The 20669-nt window shown below is 41.2% G+C and overlaps 1 protein-coding gene across 1 annotated transcript in view; it reads left to right on the top strand.

The window, feature by feature from the left end:
- The window catches only part of SVEP1 (sushi, von Willebrand factor type A, EGF and pentraxin domain containing 1), a 128720-nt gene extending 108693 nt beyond the window's left edge, over window positions 1-20027 (top strand). The window contains exons 44-50 of the mRNA XM_062018175.1: window positions 1712-1885; window positions 3185-3361; window positions 4207-4377; window positions 9759-9854; window positions 12641-12736; window positions 15484-15577; window positions 17457-20027. Of these exons, the coding sequence (XP_061874159.1) occupies window positions 1712-1885; window positions 3185-3361; window positions 4207-4377; window positions 9759-9854; window positions 12641-12736; window positions 15484-15577; window positions 17457-17487 (839 nt within the window). The 3' untranslated portion in view covers window positions 17488-20027. The remainder of the gene's footprint in view (window positions 1-1711; window positions 1886-3184; window positions 3362-4206; window positions 4378-9758; window positions 9855-12640; window positions 12737-15483; window positions 15578-17456) is intronic.
- Window positions 20028-20669: the final 642 nt, after the last annotated feature.

The raw sequence follows: 20669 nt of genomic DNA, 5'->3' as shown, positions 1-20669 counted from the left end.
CTTAAAGATGTGTCACAAGGAGCATTGCCTGTTACCAAGACACAAAGAGCTTAGGCATCATTTTTCCTAAGGTTTTAGTCTGCAGTTTAGCAAGCATAAGTAGAGATGAGGTTACTTGCCATCTCAAAAAATCAAACCCCTAACAAAAGATGATGGGCTGTGAAGACAAGTAACTTTTCTCCCAGCAGATTTTAGTGAATCTCTTCTTCTGAACTTTAGGCTCCACAGATGGTCTCAACAGCTCAGCCTTTAACCTCCACAGTCCTCACATGAACAACACCACAAAGTCATTATGTGTACCATTTTGCAAATAACTGCTTTCAGGTCATCCCTCAGTAGGTCCTGTTGTTTGTGCCAAGAGCAGAATGAGTGCCAAGCAAGAACTGTCGGTGTCATACAGAGTGGGCAGCAGTGGGTGGAAACAAAGCTGTGAACACAAAAAGAAAAAAAACCATTAAGATCCCAAGTTCGAACAGGTAGCCAGTATTGTTGGATGACTGTTCAAAATGCAAAACTTGTGGTATCTTACTAAATTGCGGTATTGTTGACTTTTAAGGGTTCTTCATTTCTGGCCTCTTTGCCATGGAAATACAATGTCTGGGCATCACACTTTTCCTTTCCTTTCCTCTTAGAAACAGACTGGTTGATTTCTTACCTCTTTCACTTCCTTCCAGACTGTTCTTGTCCTCACTGTCTATACCTCAGGCCTCTCAATCTAGACTCTAGCCCCAATGTCCTGCTTGCTTTTTGTAGTTGCTCCTGGCACTCCTACAAGGAGCTGAGATGTTGATGTCTCTTCACCCAGCTGCACACACAGATTCAGAGGGGACCAGCATGCTGTGACAGCTTTACTGAAGTAAGGCAGGTGTTAGGTTCCTGTCACAAGATCTATAAAAACTGCATGAGGGCTAAGGATCATCAAATGCAGTACTGGGCAACCACCCAATGCATAGATCACTGTGCACTACAATGCCCTAATGCTTTGCAGACATTATAGCAGCAAACCAGACAGGGGGCGTACACATCAGAGAGGAGGTCTCAAATATGTAGCCAGACACTTAAGAAAAGTCACACACTAGTTGTGCTGAACAGATATCAAGAAGACCATCTTGAACAAGGGTGAGCACAGCCACTTTACCAGCTCCTCTCCCTCTTGCCTGATGGCCTTTGTCTAATAGTTTAGTCTTCTGTCATCCCATACACAGACCACCTAGTAAAATCAGATGGAAAATGAGACACAGAACAGAGTCTTTGTGTAGCAGTGGTAACACAGCTTGGACTGCCTGCTGGTTTCAGAAACACAGATGAGAATCCTAGCAACTAGTAATGCCATCTTGCATCAAACCCCTCCTGCATCTCATCTTATATTTCTTGTCAGTTGAAAAGGAAGATGCAAAGGTCTGCAAGTTTCTGGGGGACCTCTCAGTGGCAAGAAAAAACGTTTCCAAGAAGTCATAGATGTGTCTCCTCCCCAGCACTGCCACATTTTGCTGACCTGAATAACATGGGGCTATGACTTTTCTCCATCACTGGGAGGAGCTCCTTCCCCTAGCTTGGCTACATTTACTTCACAGGGCTACTGAACTCTTCCTCAGTGCTCCTTGCTATTAGTCTACTGGTGCTATTTTGACACATTGTGTGAGTAGTTCAGTAATTGTTGGAAGTCCAGGTCTAATATCAAGCTGAATTAATAACAGCTCTCTCTTTGCAGAGACCAGATGCAAAGTTCCAATTTCCTTTCTGAATGGGAAGGCGATTTATGAAAACAATACAGTTGGCAGTACAATAGCCTATTTATGTGAGAGAGGATACAGCTTGGAAGGAGAATCTTCAGCAGAGTGTACAAGAGATGGAAGATGGAGCAATCCCTTGCCTCTCTGTAAACGTGTGTGTTTGCTTTGTAATGAAAAAGTAGTCTCAGTTTGTAAGCACTACAGGCTTGGCCACTTTTTTGTTTAAACTGACAGTAAATGAGATCAACTTATGCAGATCTTTGTGGAAATGTACTGTAATTTTCTTCTGGAGGGGCCATGAACAGAAATTGCCTCCTGTAGTTTAAAAGAATGGTTTGGCCTACAATGGGAGATTTGTTAATATGCACCCATTTTTTACAGAGGAACAAAAGGAGCAGTTACTGAGGCATATCAAAGCATTTACTTGTCTGAATGTATTTTTGTGACAGTAAAAGAACAAGTTCTGTTCTGTATAGCTCCCTTTAGTTGGAAAACTAACGTAAAATGGAGTAAATTGTAGTTAACTGCTGGATATATAAAGAGCAGGTGAAAGCAAAGTTTGGAGGAGGAGGTAGAGGGAACACCTTGTTGTTGTCTACAATTGTCTGTTGGGAGGATACAAGCAAAAGAGACAGATTCTTCTCAGAGATGCACAGTTGTAGGATGAGAAGCAATGGACACAAGTCGCAACAAAGGAAATTCCAATTAAGCACCATGCGCACACGTGTGTGGTGCACACACAATAGCCTTCCTTGTTGCTGTATGTGTCTGTAACTAATTTTAAGATTGACTGTAGTCTCAGAGTGGTTAATTCAGACATTTGATTTTTATATTACAAGGGACTTACAGGATTTTTAGTTTCAGGAACCCGGCATCATTCTCTGCTCTGTGTAGTGTCTAGCCTTTTCCACATTCATGGTGAGATCAAAAGACCATGCAAAAATAGCTCAGAAAGCATACAGTTAGTAATAAATAATATTAGGAGAGAAATTGTAAACTCTTTTAAAGCGTTACTGCAACTCTTTGCTCAAACATCTGGATTTTTCCTGCTTTTTCTTAGTCCAGCCCCTCAGAACAAAAAGTAAAATGAGTCTGACTTTTTCTTTTTTAGTAAGGTTATGGTAAATAGGAAGAATATGAGAGAATGTTTTGATAGTAACAAGCAGGATATTCACAACTTAAATCCTTAGTACGTCCTCTAGTGGCATCAGTAAAGTATGGGAACAAGCCATGTGACAGCAGGGAATCAAACCTCTTACTATTATTTTATGATCCAAATCTCATAACTTTATGTCAAATCACAGGTTGAATTTGTGTGCAGCATCCATTTATGTTGCTTTTCATATGACTTGATTTTGAAATTTACAGAAACTATTCTAAAGTATTCTCTTCCTTCCTTCTATCCCTCTTCTCTCCCTTCTCCTTTTCCCTCACTCTCTTTCTTTGAACAGCAAACCCTTGTCCTGTGCCTTTCATAATCCCAGAGAACGCCCTTCTGTCTGAAATGGATTTTTACGTTGGTCAAAACGTATCCATCAGGTGCAGGGAAGGTTACCAGCTGAAAGGGCAGTCTGTAATCACCTGTAATGCTGATGAGACCTGGACTCCAGCGACAGCAAAGTGTGAAAGTAAGTACATGAGGTACAGTTCTGCAGGGGCTTGATACTTAGTTTTGATACAGTTGTATCACACAGGAGCCACAGCAGACTTGTCAACAGAGCTCTCCACCTAGATACAGTTATTCTGGGAGAAGAGAGCTTTGGTTTGCTATTGCCACTGGCGTGGTGAGTCATTCCAAGAGATCCAGGCTCATAATCTAAGAAGGTCTGCAGAATAGCTATTTCTTCATTCTGACGAAGTTGTTTCTTTAAAATGATCCAGAATATGTACATATGGGTTGATGTCCCAGGAGTTTTTCTCCTGCTGTCTGCTAGGCCCTACTGTAATTTTCTTCTCAGTTTATCTTTTGCAAGCACTATAGCTGGGATTGGTTGCTGGATACCCTAAATATCCTGAGAATCATTCCTGTGGGATTATGGGTCATGAGACAAGGGTTGTAGGGAAAGGTGCTGCCTTTTACTATGTTTATTGACACTGACAGAAGGCACAGTATTCTCTTGCATGTTTGAAAGCCTTGTAGCTTCTTGCAAGCAATGTGGTTTAGTTCAGACAATGACATCACCTCACTCTACAAACCCAGTGTCATGGGACCATCTGAAAGTTTCTGGTATGTATGGTGGATTCAGCCATTGTTGCATTAACTGAAATTGCTGATCCTGGCCATCTCCCTGCTCAGTGAGTGTGCATACAGGTTCTCCCTGTGAGCATCTGCAGCACCAAGAAGTCCTACTTCATGATTTCCCATAAGAATTGTCTCTCTGGCACGTTCCAGATGCTTTGTGCAAAGTGCTGTGTCCTAGATTAGAAGTAGCCATTGCAGCTTACCAGCCTCTGGATGATTTCTTTTGTTTAGAGATATCTTGCGGCCCCCCAGCTCACACAGAGAATGCTCTGATTCGTGGTAGCTTCTACCAATATGGAGACATGATCACCTATTCATGCTACAGTGGATACATGCTGGAGGGGCCCCTGCGAAGCATTTGCTTAGAAAATGGAACATGGACAACACCACCTACCTGTAAAGGTAAGTCTCTTTTATGAACAGAAGCATATCTTAACTTGCCATAAGCACGGAGGTATCACCCTAGCTGCAATAAAAGTGAATTTTTTACTAGTTTCAGTGCAGTCATGATTTCATTCAGGGTATTTGAAGTGCAGGGTGTCGCTTTATTTCCAAGTGAAAGAGAAGGAGTCCACAGTTTTTCTCTTTAGTCCTTGCTAATCTTAGTTCCATTTGCCACAATGTTGTATCCCACACTTTAGATCCTTTCTCCTCACACCTTTTGTGAGAATGTGAAGGAGCCAGTCATCTTTTCCAGATAAGTGCTACCAGTCGGGTTTTTTGCAAATATCAAGCAATGCAGAAAACAAAAGCAGGAGATCCAATAGATGTTTAGTCTCTCACTGTTTTTAGAGTTTGGCAGCTTCTGAAATTGTTTTGCAGTATAATAATTAAGGATAGGTTGATACAGCTTACTAAATAATAGACACTAAGTACTGCAGAAAATTCCTGGTTTTAACAAAATATTAAAGGCAAAGTGTAGGCTTTCCACCCTTGGCATACTACATAGAAAATGTCACTTTTTGGTTGGTTGAGCTAAAAAAATCACTTGTTTAAATGACAGAATTAACTCTTCCACACAGAAGTTGTGAACAGGAAATGGTAGAAACCAACACGAAACATAGAACATAAAAAAATCATTGTAAAAACTGATGTAAGTATCTTCAAACACTAACTCAACACTGTGAGGGTGAGGCATACTAAAAGGGTTTCAGGGTCACAGGGCTTTGATGAAAACATCTTTGCCATCTGCCATTTCCCTATCAGAAGCTTGACTGCCCTCCTGCTGCCAAGTAGCTCTAGAGCAGGGACTTAGCTGCACCCTGAAGTCTTATCTCAGATGGTATAACAGCAACCATGCTACACACCAAGCCTTAGGTTTGTATTTTAGAAATGTATTAAAAGCAAAAAGACCCAGGGCACATGAGTGGCAAGTCACAAGCAGCATAATTCCTAAAGCTACAGAACTCCCACAGAAGTGAAAGGTACCAACACGCTCATCTGGGAACATGAGAGCCATCATCGAGGTTGTCAGGTCTGCCTCTCCTCCTGCAAGTCTTAGCTCCCTTTCTCAAAAATGGAAGCAACAGTACTGCCTCTATCCTTGGTGATTTTCTGTTTAGCTCAGAAGCCAATTGAAGATGAGGGCTTCTATTTTCTCTGCTAAGCCTGACTAATTAGAGTCCCCTCATCAGTTTTTGTCTATCAATTCTGACAGCAAAATGAGTGTTAAGATCTAGACAAGCTGACTTGCCCAACTCTGTAAAATCAAACACTCTGTTAAAATTCTGTATTTGCTAGTTATAACCACCTTGCCTAAAAATCAGGGATTAGTAGGTCATTTTGAGGAGACACAAAAACAATGAGCTTGTAACCCCTGAACATTTCAGGAATGGAAAAGCTGCTCCTGAAGCATCTCCTAGTTATGCAACCTCTGGATAAAGCTTTCTCATGGTTATGCAATCTCTTGCCATTGCCGTGAAGAATCACTTCTCAGGTAGCCAAGAAGATAAACAGTAAAAGGAACTGAGTTACTTCATGTGTCAAGAGGTATCCAAAAGCCGTGTTAGAAATTTGCCCTCCCAGAGCACTGAGCCCTCTATGAAAAGTTTACAAAGTATCTCATGATTTCTCTCTAAACTGCAGCACCTACAGAATTCAAGGTGTTGCTGCATAGTAGCTACTCTACCTAAGCTGGAATTCATTAGCAAAATTATTTTGCTACTATCTCTTGTAACAGTTTGGATTCTTCACCTGACCCTTAAACATCCCCAGCTTTACTCTTATTTAATATTTGTTAGTTACACTGAACCCTACTTTGTTCTAAGGGCTGTATTTTTCTGAGAGAAGTCCTTGCCGCTGGTTAGTAGCCGCCTGGAAAGGCTGATCTGCAAAGCACTGTCAAACACATGTGCTGTTTGCAACCATGGAGTTTGTTCAGAGAAGTAAGTGTTACAGAAAATTATTTCAAAAAACAGAGTGATGAGGTGAACAGATGATCAGGGTGTAGTGCAGGAAAACAAAGCAGCATAATCTGCCTTTTGGTGCATTAAGGCAGAGGAATAACATTCCCCCCCAGCCCCCTCTTTTCACCTAAAAGGGAAACTGAAAAAGACCAAAAATGTTTCTGAGAGGACCTACCCGTGTTTTCATGACACATGTCAAAATAATCTTTCAAAACTGCTTAATAATTCATTTGAGGGCTTTGCCTAACAAAAGGCCTACAGGACCCAAGCCTTTGTGGTCTACATCAGAAGCAACATGAAAGTACTCTTTGTAATGACTCATGCTGTATTTCTTGTTTTTTGGCTCTATGAGTTGACTATTAATGTGTCTTAAGCCTGCTTGAAATGTTCTGGCCCAGTTGAACAGGTTAGTTAACGTAAATATTCTCTTTAAAAAGCAGACTTTGTTAGCTTCTTTGGAAGAGTTCTCACCACAGCCACACTGGCTTGAATCACTGTTGGTAAGATGTTACAGGCCAGATTCTGATCTGAGTTTCAGGGGTGAGAACTATTAGCCTGGATCTGCAGATTTATAAACACCTGCAGGAGGAGTCAGCAGGCTGCACAGATGTGCACAGCTCATCTGACTTCAGTTTTTTTCTCTCTGAAATGCTCTAAAGTCTGTGCTGCCTCTTTGCGTTCTGCCCCCTTCTTGCAAACTGAGAGTGGTCAGTTTGGAGCTGCCATCCAAAAACTTTGTAGCCCATCAGCAAACAAGCATTATGAGAGGGCAGCCAAGGCATGGAGGAAGTTGTGCACTTGCAACCACTGGAAAACTCTTCAGCAAAGCTGAGAACAGATATAGGAAGTGTGTTTTTCCCCCTTCTTATACACATTTGTCCTGCAGCAATGTAATGTTGTGGAAACAACTGTGAGGCACAGATCTACAGGAGAATCTCAAAGATTCTGATTGATACTGTGTGTATGTGAGATCTGCTACCACTACCTAAAGTCACAGCTAATGGTTCACATTCTCTTCCTAGCACATCAGGACTTCATTTGCCCTGCTTGCTTTGACTATAGCAAAAAAAAAAAAAGAAGAGACTGAGATCCCAGCTGAAGTTCCCACCCAAGCCTTTCCCTAGTATTGTCTGTCGAGTGAAGAATAATCCCCACAGCTACAGACACAGAGTCTCTGCCTGCGTAAATTAGTGTTAACAAGTGCACAGCTAGGAATGATACTGTCTTACGCACTCCATTTCACAACTAGAGCCTGGGCAGAAATCCAGGAATAGCCTATCTGCCTGAGATCCTGGATTGCTAGGCGGGCTGGAGTTGCTATCCAAAACAATTTCTAACTCACGAAATATCTACATGTCCACCATTGACAGACAAAATACATTTCAGAGACCATTTTCAAGGGCTTTGAACTGAATATCAGTTATACAGAAACCTTTTACCTTCCATCCATTACATATTCTTGGCATATTGATTAAGTTGTTTGCATTGCACAAAGCTTTAAATGGGGTTTGGTTCAACTTTCAGAATTTTTTAGTGCACAAAAGAAATCTAGTTGACACACTGCTGTGCTGTAGTCAACACCCAGAGACAAGCTGTCTGCATACTCACAGATAACTTTACAACAAAAATGTTCAAAATAACTGAGATCTCTTCCCATTCTCATTATCAGCTGACATTTAATGAGAAGACTTTTGAGACTGAAAAATAAAATAAGCTTTGGCCTCATTTCAACAGACTCCTGGCTGCAGCTTGCAGTGTGGCATGGCTTAGCTGAAAGACTGACTAAAGTTTGGCTCAATCGGGATAATTTGCATTATTTCCAATGTGCAGCTCAGTTCTGAACAATGTTTCAGTGTGCTAAACCATTGTTTGTATTTAATACTAATGTTGACCAAGATCTGAAACACTCAAAACCTAAACTTGTATTTCGCTTGTCTAGTAACTAATTAAAGATAGGATGCAATTAACAGTTCAGATTGAGTTTCCTGAGGTTACTCTGTGTTCATAACTACCGCTAATTAAAAGTTAGTCTGATTACTAATTTGTTCTGTAGTATCACCTGAAAGCCACAGTTTTTGATCTTCTGTATGTAGTACGGACACCAACATGACAAGGATTGTGCTTCCTCCAATCATCTTTAAGTCTTTAATATGTTTGTACTTAGCTTGCCACCTGACTTTGTAATGTAGTCCTCATTTCTCTGGATGTATTAGCCAAGATACAATGCAATGTCTTAGCAACAATGAAGTCCAAAGCCTTCATTGCAGCAATACATCAGGCTAGCATGGTAGAGTCCACTTCAACTTCATCACTTGATCAGGTGCATATTAACAGTTGTGTGAGCCAGAGAACACCAGTCAGCATGGATGCTAAGTGAGGTTTATAATCATTCTTTGGATTCCACAGGTAAACGATTCACAGTGCCACTGTTGCACCCTTGGTGGTCACTCCTCATTATGCTGAATGATGGTACAATAAAAATTAATGTTCTACCACAGCATTTAATGTTGCTCCCAACAAACTCTATGTTATGCCAGACAGCATTATCTGAGTGTTTCATAACAAGGTTAGAAGAAAGCTTGATTTTATTTCAGAGATAATTTAGATGGAGGAGGAAAAAAATTGTTTTGGAGTGGGGTTTTTTTGTTGTACAAAAATGAGTGAGGAGAAGTAGAAGAAGTTAGCATCACCCATGAAACATTTTCCAAATAAGTCACCCAACTATGCTGAAAACTTCTAAGTTTTATTTCTTGTATGGATGATTTTTGATTGTCAGAATGATTCCCATGCTCTTGTTCACAGTAACTAGTCATAGATATTATATCATAGATATCATAGAATGGTTGGGGTGGGAAGGGATCTTTAGAGATCATCTAGTTCAACGCCCCTGCAGAAGCAGGTTCACCTAGATCAGGTTGCGTAGGAACGTGTCCAGGCGGGTCTTGAAGACCTCGAAGGAAGGAGACTGCACAACCCCTCTGGGCAGCCTGTGCCAGGGCTCCCTCACCTGAACAGTGAAATAGTTTTTTCTTATGTTCAAGTGGAACTTTTTGTGTTCCAGCTTCATCCCATTACCCCTTGTCCTGTTGCTAGATACTACAGAAAAAAGGGATGTCCCAACCTCCTGACACCCACCCTTTAGATATTTGTAAATATTAATAAGATCTCCCCTCAGTCTTCTGTTTTCTAGACTAAACAGCTAGTCAGACACAAAGCCAGAAAACGATGTTGCCCTTGAAATCTAAGTCATATTTCTGAACACTATATTTGTTCATGTGTCTCTGAACTTGACAGCGACAAGGATCTGTGCAAGATGCTGTATTACTCAGCTTGTAATTAACGATCCTGAGTTTGTCAAGAAATCATGTTGTTTTTCAGCTGTCTGTCGGTTCCCATGTCAGAATGGTGGCATCTGTGAGCGACCAAATGCCTGCTCATGTCCAGATGGCTGGATGGGTCGTCTCTGTGAAGAGCGTACGTATATCATCCCTAAGGGTAATTTTGAGGATGTTGTAGGTAAGACAAGTGATTTTACTGCAGTGAACCAAGAGGAAAAATTAAAGGCATGGGAGCCAAAAGCATAAAAAACATTATTTTGTTCTGCTTGACAAATGAGAGAGAACAGAAGGGACCAGCCGATTGCTTGTTTCTAGACAAATGACCATCCCCTGACATCTCCAAAGCAAAACAAACACTTTTTAAAATAAAATTATTTTGTTTGTGGGTGCTCTTTTGCTATGGTTGAAGAACAGCCTGCTTCAGTTCTCCAAAGTCTGTTTCTAATGGCAATACGTGATAGTTTCAGGAAAAAAACGGGTTAGAAGAGGAGAGGTACACAGTTCTGCTGGTGGCTACATTTGTTTCTTGGCTTCCTTTTTTATCAGTCTGTGATTACAAACCTGATCCATGCCAAATAACACAACTGTGTCACATTTTCCATGCTGTCCTTCCTGACCTGTGTACCTATACCCCACAGATTCTGGGTTGGTTTTTTGTGGCCTGGATCTTTAAATAGTTATAGGGAACTGGATCTATTCTGGTTGAAAAGAGACAAATCTGCCACTTTGGTCAGAGATTCCCTGGGTAACATTGGGAGTGCCAGTTTGTGCCATGTTTGTTTCCCATTTTCTCTGTTATGCTCTTAGCACAAGGAATTTTGGAAGGCTAACCCTTTCATGCTGGTGCAGCTGCTGCACAAGGGGCCTTATTACTATACACCTAGTTAGGCATAAGTCTACGTGGACAGAAAAGGAAAGTAACCCGTGCTGTATTTAGTACTCAGTATGGCCCTGATGTAAAGCTTTAGTGTATTCAAGAACACTTGAAGCTGAGGTGGTGTCACTAGTCCCTGGCTCTGAGAATACATGGACATCTGCAAAAAGACGAGGCACCTCCTCCTGTAGTTCATGGACAGGAGTGTGGTTCAAGCGTTTTGCAAGGTAGATGCATCACATCACCTTCCACAGCTTTCAAGTCTCATCTGTGGCAGTGTCAGTTCCACGTGGCACAAAATAGCTGTAGATACAGAATGCAGAGTAGAGGCTCAGCAAGTTTTGTCCTTCTGCATTTACAGAAACTCCAGCTATGTGATGCATTCACACAGCCTCTCTTTTGCTGTCCCTATGTCTGTCAGCACCACAATAGCGAGACATGCAAACTCAGCCCTGCATATTTCACAGTTTCAGCAAAAGAGGACTGAGCCCTGTGTCTGGCGGAATTGTGTTTGGTGTGCCACAATTGATTTCCTTACCTTACCATTTGTAGTGATATTTAATGCATTCTTAAAGACCAAAGGATAAATTTTATGCCCCCCGTCGTTTTGATCTGTCATCCCAGTTCAGTCCCTGTTTTCCTAGTTCAAACCCTGTTTTCCTATATGAGGAGAATGAACAGGCAGCTGCTTATCCAGATCACACTTCATGCAGATACAGGCACTAGCCTGCTTGCTTTTTTCTCTCTTTTTTTTTTTTAGTTTAATTCTTGCTTTGATATAGGTAGTGAGGAGAGGGGAAGAGAGGATTCTCACCATTTGTAGAGCCACCTCAGTTTTGCAGAGTTGCTTGTCAAGTAAGGTGCACCCATTTAGTCTTTGGAGTTAAGAGCCTGTTCTGAAAGTCAAAGGGATTTTTGAGTGGTAGCACTGAGCATCAGTCTGTTGGGATCAGGCTACAGGTGAGGTGACACAGCCCTGACAGAACAGAGTCACCTTGTAGTTCACAGTACATTTTACAGATAGCAAGAGTGATTCATCTTCCTGAGAGAGGCCTGACCACTCTGAAAAATATGCAGAGCACTACTGGTTTAATGATAACAGATGAGTAGTTCTTGGAAATATGAGTTAGTCCTGTGAGCTCCATGGAAGTTCGCAGTTCTTTTCTTGTCCAGGCTGACTGAAATTGCTCATCTTGACCTCTGTTGTGTGGTTGAAGAGGAAGAACCTCTGCATCAGTCCCTTGCAGCCCTCATCCACCCTCCCAGTGTAAAACTCCCTAGTCAATGCCACTGAAGGGTCCAAATTTGAGACCCGTCTCAACTCATATTAGAGCATGTTCACACAAGTACTTTGTTCAGCTGGGGCAATGGGGATTGTAGTTTTGAGAAGGGACTTAAGTCATGAACAGTGCGCACATTGGGCAGTTTTGCAACTCTGCTCACAGAAGAAACATAGCTTGACTGATGCTCAGTCCAGAGGACACCATCTGCTTGTTACTTGTTTTTTATCTTCCCCAGAGCTTCCAGCCACAATCAACCTGTTGCACTCAAAATGCCTGTAGCAAAGTATTCTTTCCACGGAGGGCCTGTGGTGTCACCTTGTCTCAGCACATTTTCACTGTCTCAGACCAAATGCTTTTCTATGGGCAGTGCATAGATAAACTTGTTACGTGGTGGGACCTCAGGGAATCCACAAACAATCTAGCTGTCACAGAAGTGGACAATGTCTGTAGACAGATATTACACGTCAGAATCAAGCAAGCAGACCTGCACATTCCAGTGAGCATGGAGCCTACAGGCCTGAAGTACTCTAGCAATTGCTCCGATCTGTCGATTTATGTGTCATCATTCCTTCTCATTTCTGGCTGCCACAGCAGTCACATTTGCTGCTCATGCCTCATGGGTAGATCCTGCTCAACTATGCTGATACTGCATGCACATACTTGGAGAGGTAGTAGAGAGTCTAATTAAACAGAAGTCTTCTCTTACAATTTATTCTTGGCTTTCATAGGAGATAATTCTTTTCACTGGTTGTCTTCTCTCCATAGCAATATGCATTCTGCCATGTCTCAATGGAGGTCGCTGTGTGGCCCCTTACCAGTGTGACTGTCCCCCTGGATGGACTGGATCCCGCTGCCATATAGGTAAAACTCCTTTCACATGCCATTTTTTTCTCACTTTTTGTGACTCTACTGTCAATACCTAGCACAGTTCACCAAGGACTCTGTAGAACTTACTAAGCTTCTCTCAGGAAAACCCAGGGCTGCAGTAATACTCCTGTAGGATTTGCTGTCCCCAGATGCGAAGTAGTCCTTGACAAGGCTTTAAAATCCTCAGAAAAGTTTACTTTCAGAAAGGACAAACAGCATTAACAAGAGTGCTCTCTGAAAAAAGCAATGCGGAGGAGAGTGTTTCCAAAGAGAAGAATAAAACCATATTGTTTATTACAAGAAGAATATTAATTTCATTTTCATCTTCAGCACATGCAAGTCACCATTAAATTCACAAACAAGCCACAGGTCCTACTGAGGTTTTACCCCACATAGCTGTCTCATGTCGGGGATTCTCACTGCCTGAGTTCTAAGCTAGGCAAGAAGGCAAAGCACAGCAAGGATTTGTTTAAGGATATTTGAGTTCAAAGGGTACATGGTACCCATGTAAGGTACCATGTACATGATACATGGATACCTTGCATTAGGTATCATCTAAGTTCTCTCATGTAGCACACCAAAACAGTGAGGGGAATGGTTGTAGGCTCCAGACTTGTGTCCTGACAAGTCAGCTGACAAGTAATCTGTGGTTAAAGATAATATTTGAACCCAAGTTTGGGATATATGGTTCCACATTAAGACTAAAAACATGTCAGTTTTTGAAAGGCATTTCCCTGTGGAAATACCCAGTAAAATCCATAGCAACTGAGTGATCATTGGAATTTGTCTCAATCAGTATTAAATCTCAATCACTAATAGATGTTAACTATTCTTTTTAATTATTTTATGGTTTGTTCACTGTACTTTTATTGTCTAGGTGGACCTTAACTCGTTATTAACAAGGCCTTAACATTAAAGTTCATTTTTCTCTTTCTGCAAGACTTTGGAGTGGCTGATTGGGTGAAGAACTGGAGGAGGAACTCATGCTTTTTCTAATTAATGTTTATATTACATATTCAGCTGTGAATATGAAGAATAATGAGTCTGGGGATAAGCTGCAAACTCAACCATCCTTCAGCAAATTGAAATTCCAGAGTGAACACTTTAACTCAGAACTACTGTCTTTTGAAGGGAAACTTGCATGGCACGTAATGCGTCATTTCCTCTCATATTTCACAAGCTTTGCAGCTATAACAGCACAGATGGTTGAGAGGGATAGGTGGCTTTTTTGCTTTGGGGCCAGTAATTCCATTCTTTTCAGGCTGACTTGCTTTTCGGTAGATTAAGACAAAATTTTATCAGACAATTGCATCCACGCCAAAGCTCATTCATAAAAGCTCATAACCACTGCTCATGAAGTTAAGAAACCACTTCTCATTCTACTTACTGGTCTTGACCTTTTGGCATGACAGAGCAAAGTGAAATGAGAAATATTTGGATTAACTGCTGGTCTCACAGGAATAATTTAGTGAGAGACAAAGATGTTTCATTCGTATGTTTCATTCCAGAATCACAAATCATTTTCAACGTGACAAACCTCGTGCAATTAATTGCACAAAGATAGTCCATCTCTATAGCCTCCTGCCACTGTTTGTTTGTGTTTGGCCCAGACGAATCAGAGTATTTCTGTCTCCTTTTGCATTCCTGTGGTTATTCATTTCCCTTTCTTGTAGTTCCATTTTAATCAGTGTCTCCTGGTGCATATTGTTTACAAAAATATTACTGAGAACTTGTCCTCACTGGTATCTTTATGTCTGTCCTCTAGATGTGGCAATATCTGCTTAAAAGACTTCATGTCTTTCAGCATTCCTGCGATACAAATGTCTTCATTTGAAGGACTTAATTAAGCTAGTCTCTAAATGAGTTAGGTAAATTGTATGGTGCTTTATCTTCCAGTCTAGTAAGTAAGTAAGTTAGTAAGACTTGATGTTTTGAATTTTGTTTGGCTACTTCACATCCATGGCTATTTGACATGGGCTAGGCTGTGACACAAAAGCAGAGGCAACCATTTCAGAGCTCGCCCAGCACCATCTTGTCAGGCAGGCTAGCATTAGTTCTCTAATTCAAATGCTAGTACTTCCTAGTCATACCCCATGGCCATCCAGTGTCTTTTGAGAGCTTACTGTCATTCTCTGCTTTCTTCTCTTGTCTCCATACAGGTGCCATTGTCTGATGTCTTGTTCGTTGCGGGCTGTTGATCTGTAAATGGCTTTCTGACCTTTAACTTTCTCTGTTTATGATGCCTCTTTCCATACTTTTTTTTGCCATGTCTGTTTCTCCTGGCTACTATTTAATCATCACATTCTTTTCAAATAAACACACTAATTTTCTTCCTAGAAATAAGGTCTGCTCTGCTGTTGATCCTCTTACTCTTCTCTTCTAGTTCCTCCAGATGTTTCCACTTGTATTTCTTTCTTTTGCCTCAACTTAAGGAAAAAAGAAAAGAATTTTTAAGGCAATGTGTAGTAATACACTGGCTATTTCATGTAGCTTATACACTGCAGTAGACAGCAAAAGTAGTAGGGCCAAATCACATTCAGCAGACACATGCTGCTTCTAAGGCTGCCAGAGAAAGCAATCATTGACAACAGACTCACAGCTCATATATAAAGCTGTAGTTTTGAGAGTAGTCCTTTCTTAACAGAACAATGCAGGCTGGATTTTCAATGCCCTGTCCCTTAGTCATCTCCTTGTGGGAGTGTTCATTAATTGCAGCTCTGTATGTGTGTATTTGTATGCAGCTGTTTGCCAGTTGCCTTGCTTAAATGGTGGGAAGTGCATACGACCAAACCGATGCTATTGTCCCCCATCATGGATTGGACATGACTGCTCTAGGTAAGTGTCACTGAGCACTGCCCCATAGCTAGGATGAATCATTGAACTCAAAATCTGAAGAATGTCCAATGAATTTTGCATTTTGAGCATCTTTAGGTCTGTAAATCAGTGGTCATTAAGTGGCTCATGATATATGGGCAATTTTAAAAGGCCTTAGAGAGTACTCTCTGCAAAATGATTGCCAGACTTCTAGAAAACTCAAGAAATAGTACATTTACTTGTCAGCAGACAGGCAAACCTGAAAGATATAACCTTATTTTTATTGATGTTAATGGAAGCATTTATTGTGAAGTAATACAGAATGTTCTTCAGGAAATCTGGGTGGCCTAGTGTGCACAAGTTTTCATTTTGAATTGTAGATACCTCAGCTGGGTCCAGGTTCAAGACTTAAGGTCAGGCAACAAATGGTATGAGTAATAGTTCTTCTTAGACCTAGTGTTGAGTGGTATAGTCATTTAAAGAGTACAACACAGTGCCTCTGAGACAAGTCCTTCTGACAAGGCAGCACTGACAAGCCTTAATGGTAGCTTTTTTTTTTAAAGTTGACTTCTGAATTTTGCGTGCTCGGCTTCAAGGTCAGTCTGAACTGGACTCTGATTTTCTTTGGAAAAAATGTTTTGTTTCACACTGCCATTAAGAGCCATTTAGAACTCTGAAGATGGAAGGCAGGTGGCATGGTAATTATGTTGTTGTGGTGGGGAATCAGATATAATAACAAAACATGCAGCATGAGTTCTCCTCCCTGCATGGAATATTAATGAGGGCCATGAAACACATGCTAGCAAAAATATTTATACCTCAGCTCACACGGGCTCCTATTGAATATATTGGTCATTCTCCTGCAGAGCTACATAAATAACAGCTGAACATTTTCTCCAAGGTACAGACAAAGCCTTTGATATTGTACATTTTTCTGTTCTTCTTTCTGGATAGGTAGTGACAGATATTCCCCCCAATCTCTCTGATACACTGTTTATCTTAAAGCTACAGAAAAGATGCTTGTTTGAGAAATTGCATTGCCTGAAATGAATCATTTTCATTTGTCAGCTGTGATTATACATGCCTAAATGAAGCAACTTAAATGTATTGCAAACAAAAAGTACCCATCTTTAGAGCAAAAGCTACACACCTCAAGTCTGATAGAATTTTTGTTTAAAACACAAAGAGACAAGTTCAAGTCCAGTGGATTTAGCAGTGAAAAATCATGGAATTTGTCTCTGAGGCAAAGCAAAGTTTCAGGCTGCTACTAAGCTGGACTCTCCCTGTTTGTTTTGTTTGGTATTTTTTGCTGTGTGCAGCATTGTGAAAAGCCTGAGAGAATGTAGATCATTAACCCTACAGGCTTGCAGTCTAGCAGCCTGTCCCTTCCTGAGCTGTTTCAGTGTAAGTTCATCACACAGCACACAGAACTGCCTTGGAGTGAGGGGACAGAAACAAGCATAGAGATGTGTTGTGTTTTGTTGAGCTTTGGCCTTAGACACTGGTGGCTTTTCACAGGATACAATACTGTCCTGAGGACTCAAAACGGAAAAAAAAAGGCAGAGCTGGAGTAAATGCCATGATAACCAAGATTGCCCGTTGCAGGTTAACTAGGTGTAATTTAAAAGGGGAAGCTCAAAGGAAAAAAGTTTTTGTCAGCATCCAGGACAAGGTTAGCTCCAAACCCCTCTGTGATGAGTATGACTTATGTTAAAATGTGAGATATATCTGTTCCCCAAGCCCATCTTCTTCCCCTCTCCATATGCCATCTTGGGCTGCAGCACTCTAATCCCTGGTATACTTTCACACGCAATCCTCTTGTGCCTCACTGTTGATCTTGTTTATTATGTTCAGTACAGCACTGATTTTATTTTGTCTGCTTTTTTTTTTTTTGGCACAGGAAACGGAAGGCTGGATTCTATCCCTTTTAACAGCTGAGCAGCAGTTCTACATTCTGATACCTTTCTTCAGCCTAGACACCAGGGCTTGGAATCTAATGCATTGTAAATCAAATCCATTGCTTCCCTTTCCCCCCAGCTCCTTTGTTTTGTATTTTATTTTGTGATACATTTTCACTATACCTTTCAATTTTTAAAGAAATCCTCTGTATTTTTCATTTACAAAAGTATTATCAAATATATGCTGCTACACACACACACCCCCCTGTACACACACAAATGTAAAGATGCCTACTGTCCACTGAGGAAGTGGTTGTGTAAAGTGAAGTCCCTCCCATTTCTTATATACAGTCAGCTAATTAAACAATTAAACTGGCAACTGCGATTAAACAGAATTGTGGCAGTTCTGCTTGCCATCTGCCAGAACATACTTTTGTCAGCTCGAGAGTAAAGAATAGCTATGCAAGGCTAAATGAGCTGCTGAACTTTGCGTCAGGCCTGCTTCTGATATCATGTGGATGTACGTCACATGTACATCTGATAAAGTCCATGTTATAGCCACAGTCTCTGGTGGGTATAAAAAAAAGATTCTGTAATTTGTAGTATGTGACTTTAACATCATTGGAGAGTGACTTAATGGAAGACATCGGCTTGAATTTACCTGAGATAAAATAGTCAGAAGTGTAAAAGAGATGAGAGAACATCATGTCATTCTGAGAAAGATGGATCAAGTCTAACCAATGAGAGTCTTTGAGGCTTTTTTATTTGCAGGCAGTTCAGGTGTGACTCTGAAGCTGGATAATCCAGAATTCAGCAGTGGAAAGCATGTAGACTGCTGAAACCTCTACTTCCCAAAGGACTCACCACCTGCCTGTAACCTCCATCCCTTTCCTGTGTAAACTACAAAATACATGCCTAGCAGCACTCTGCTGGGATAATGCTTTTGATATGTGGGGTTTGGGTCTCAAAGTCTGACTGCCCCTAAGTTGAAGAAGGAAGGCACCACTTAAATTTACAGGCAAAACTTTGCCATCTGCTTACAGGAAGGTTATATTTATGTTATACAGAACCCTCAGGGAAATGGAAAAGGCTTCTTTTGAGTACACACATGGGCAGAAATGCTCATCTGAGTCAAAAATACTGAGAGCACACGTGCTGTCAGACATCTCTTTCTCACACCATTGAGCCCATCGCGTCTGAGGATAACACATGCCTGAATGCCATAATTAAGTCATGCTCCAATGAATTGGGGATACCAAGATTTACCTATGCTTAAACAGCATGGTGGAATTAAAAAGTGGAAATCGCTTGCATTTTTTGAGGTCTAATGTTTGGTAATTGTCAGTTAGCAAAAAGTCTGATCTATGAAACAAGATGTTAAGAGTGAGAACCTGACAGCCATTGATCAGAATCTCTGTTTTTTCCCAGTAATGAGAGAAAATTGTGACTTGCAGTCAGCACTGGGAAAGAAGAAGAAGAGATAAATTTTACTTTCTGTACCATTCCCACTTGGTTACCCTCTGGATAAAGAGTGTGCATAACCTGCCCCACCCCTCCTCCCTGTATAGATTTACCTTCCCTTTATGAATGCGTGAACTTGGACACAGAAGAGCAATATGACACCAAAATAAGCTCACAGTTACCGGAATAGGGCACTAGTAAGTACTGACACATAAATGATGGCTATAAGCCCAAGACTAGAAATGGGGAAGAACTAAACAAGTTGTGAGCCAGTAAAAGCTTTCAGACAATTAAAAGGAAAACAGATAAAGGAGTTATTAGGGGATCAGATTAATGTGAATGTAGATTCCTTCCCAGTGGGAGCTGCAACCAGCTGAAGAGTTGTCATTTCAGCTCCCACAACCTTCTTTTTCTAACAGACTCTGCTAGTACATAGCAACAATCTTCTGTCTCCCAGCTCCACAGCCATTGATGTTTACAGCTTTGTCTAAAGTTAGTGCTCAGTAAATAATGTCCGTGTTTCAACCCATAGTGACCATCACTTGTAGGCACTATGTTCCTTGACCTCCTTGCTACCTTAACAGCGTTAAGAATGGAAGCCACAGCGAGCAACACAGGACTTCTCAAGGGAAAGAGTGCATGGGTGAGAAAAACAGATCTTTATGGATATGTCACTCTGATGTTTTTGGTCCTTTTTGCAGTGTGCTTCTCTGGTGTGTGCACTGATGCTGCCCTGGTGATCTCCAGAGCAGAATAGCAGTGGTGAGGACAGTGCTTAGAGCTGGCAGGACATCGTTGGAGGCTTTAGGGCTGCAGGATGGCACTTAGCTCTCCAGCTTCACGCTAGGGACTAGTAGAGAGTCCCAGGATCAATACAGTGAGCACGTTTTGTAAGGTGATGTGGTGGTAGGACAGATGATGTGGTGGTAGGACAGAGTAGCTGAAACTAGAGGCTGTTACATTAGTGTTGTTGATGATGTTCTGATACCTGCTGGAACACTTTTCCCCCCTACCCAGTACTGTATTGTCATTTATGTCACTGCTTGTTGTGTGTTTTAAACAACTTCCATGTGATGCACTTTACACTGTAAATAAAGTTGCACCCTGTTTAGTACCCATATAGAGGCAACATCGCTCTCTTTTCTTAATGCCTCGCAACAAAAATATCAACCTAACATTTTAAGACCTACTGGCAAAGCCCGAGTATTAAGGAAATGGAACTCTACACTAGGGAAAAGACAAAGTAATTGCCAGTAATCTTAAAAGGTTGCTCTGGGATTACTCCAGGTTGATCTGAGGATAAAAATGCAGTTAGCTCCTAATTTTTCTAATCCTTTCCACTGCTGGAGCATATTTTAAAACCTGTAAGGGACAAACAGCTGCATTAAAACCTGCTTCACTTGCTACTTACATCAGCTGGAGATAAAGTTGGTTTTATTCCTCACCAGTAGTGGAATTTTTAAAGCTATGGAGGCACCCACATTCAAAGACAGCTGAGATTAAAAAATCTACTATAGTAGAAAAAAAACACTGTGAACCACTGCTCCTCCAAACCAGGAGCATACATGATGTAGTATTCAGAAGGTTTAGGATGTGGGGTTTGTGAAGGTAATATTAGTGAAGCCTGTCAGGATTTTGATACATAGGCCTCAGTGGAGATGCTGAAGTGCAAGAGGTAGTCGATGTTTCAAAGCCATCTCCTAAGCTAGCAGCCAGCAACCTGAAAGGTGGTGTGAGGTGAAGCCCTGAAATAT

This window comes from Colius striatus, chromosome Z (assembly GCF_028858725.1).
Source record: "Colius striatus isolate bColStr4 chromosome Z, bColStr4.1.hap1, whole genome shotgun sequence".
Taxonomy (NCBI): domain Eukaryota; kingdom Metazoa; phylum Chordata; class Aves; order Coliiformes; family Coliidae; genus Colius; species Colius striatus.
Note: the sequence above shows the minus strand (reverse complement) of the source record. Positions and strands in the feature narration are given on the sequence as shown.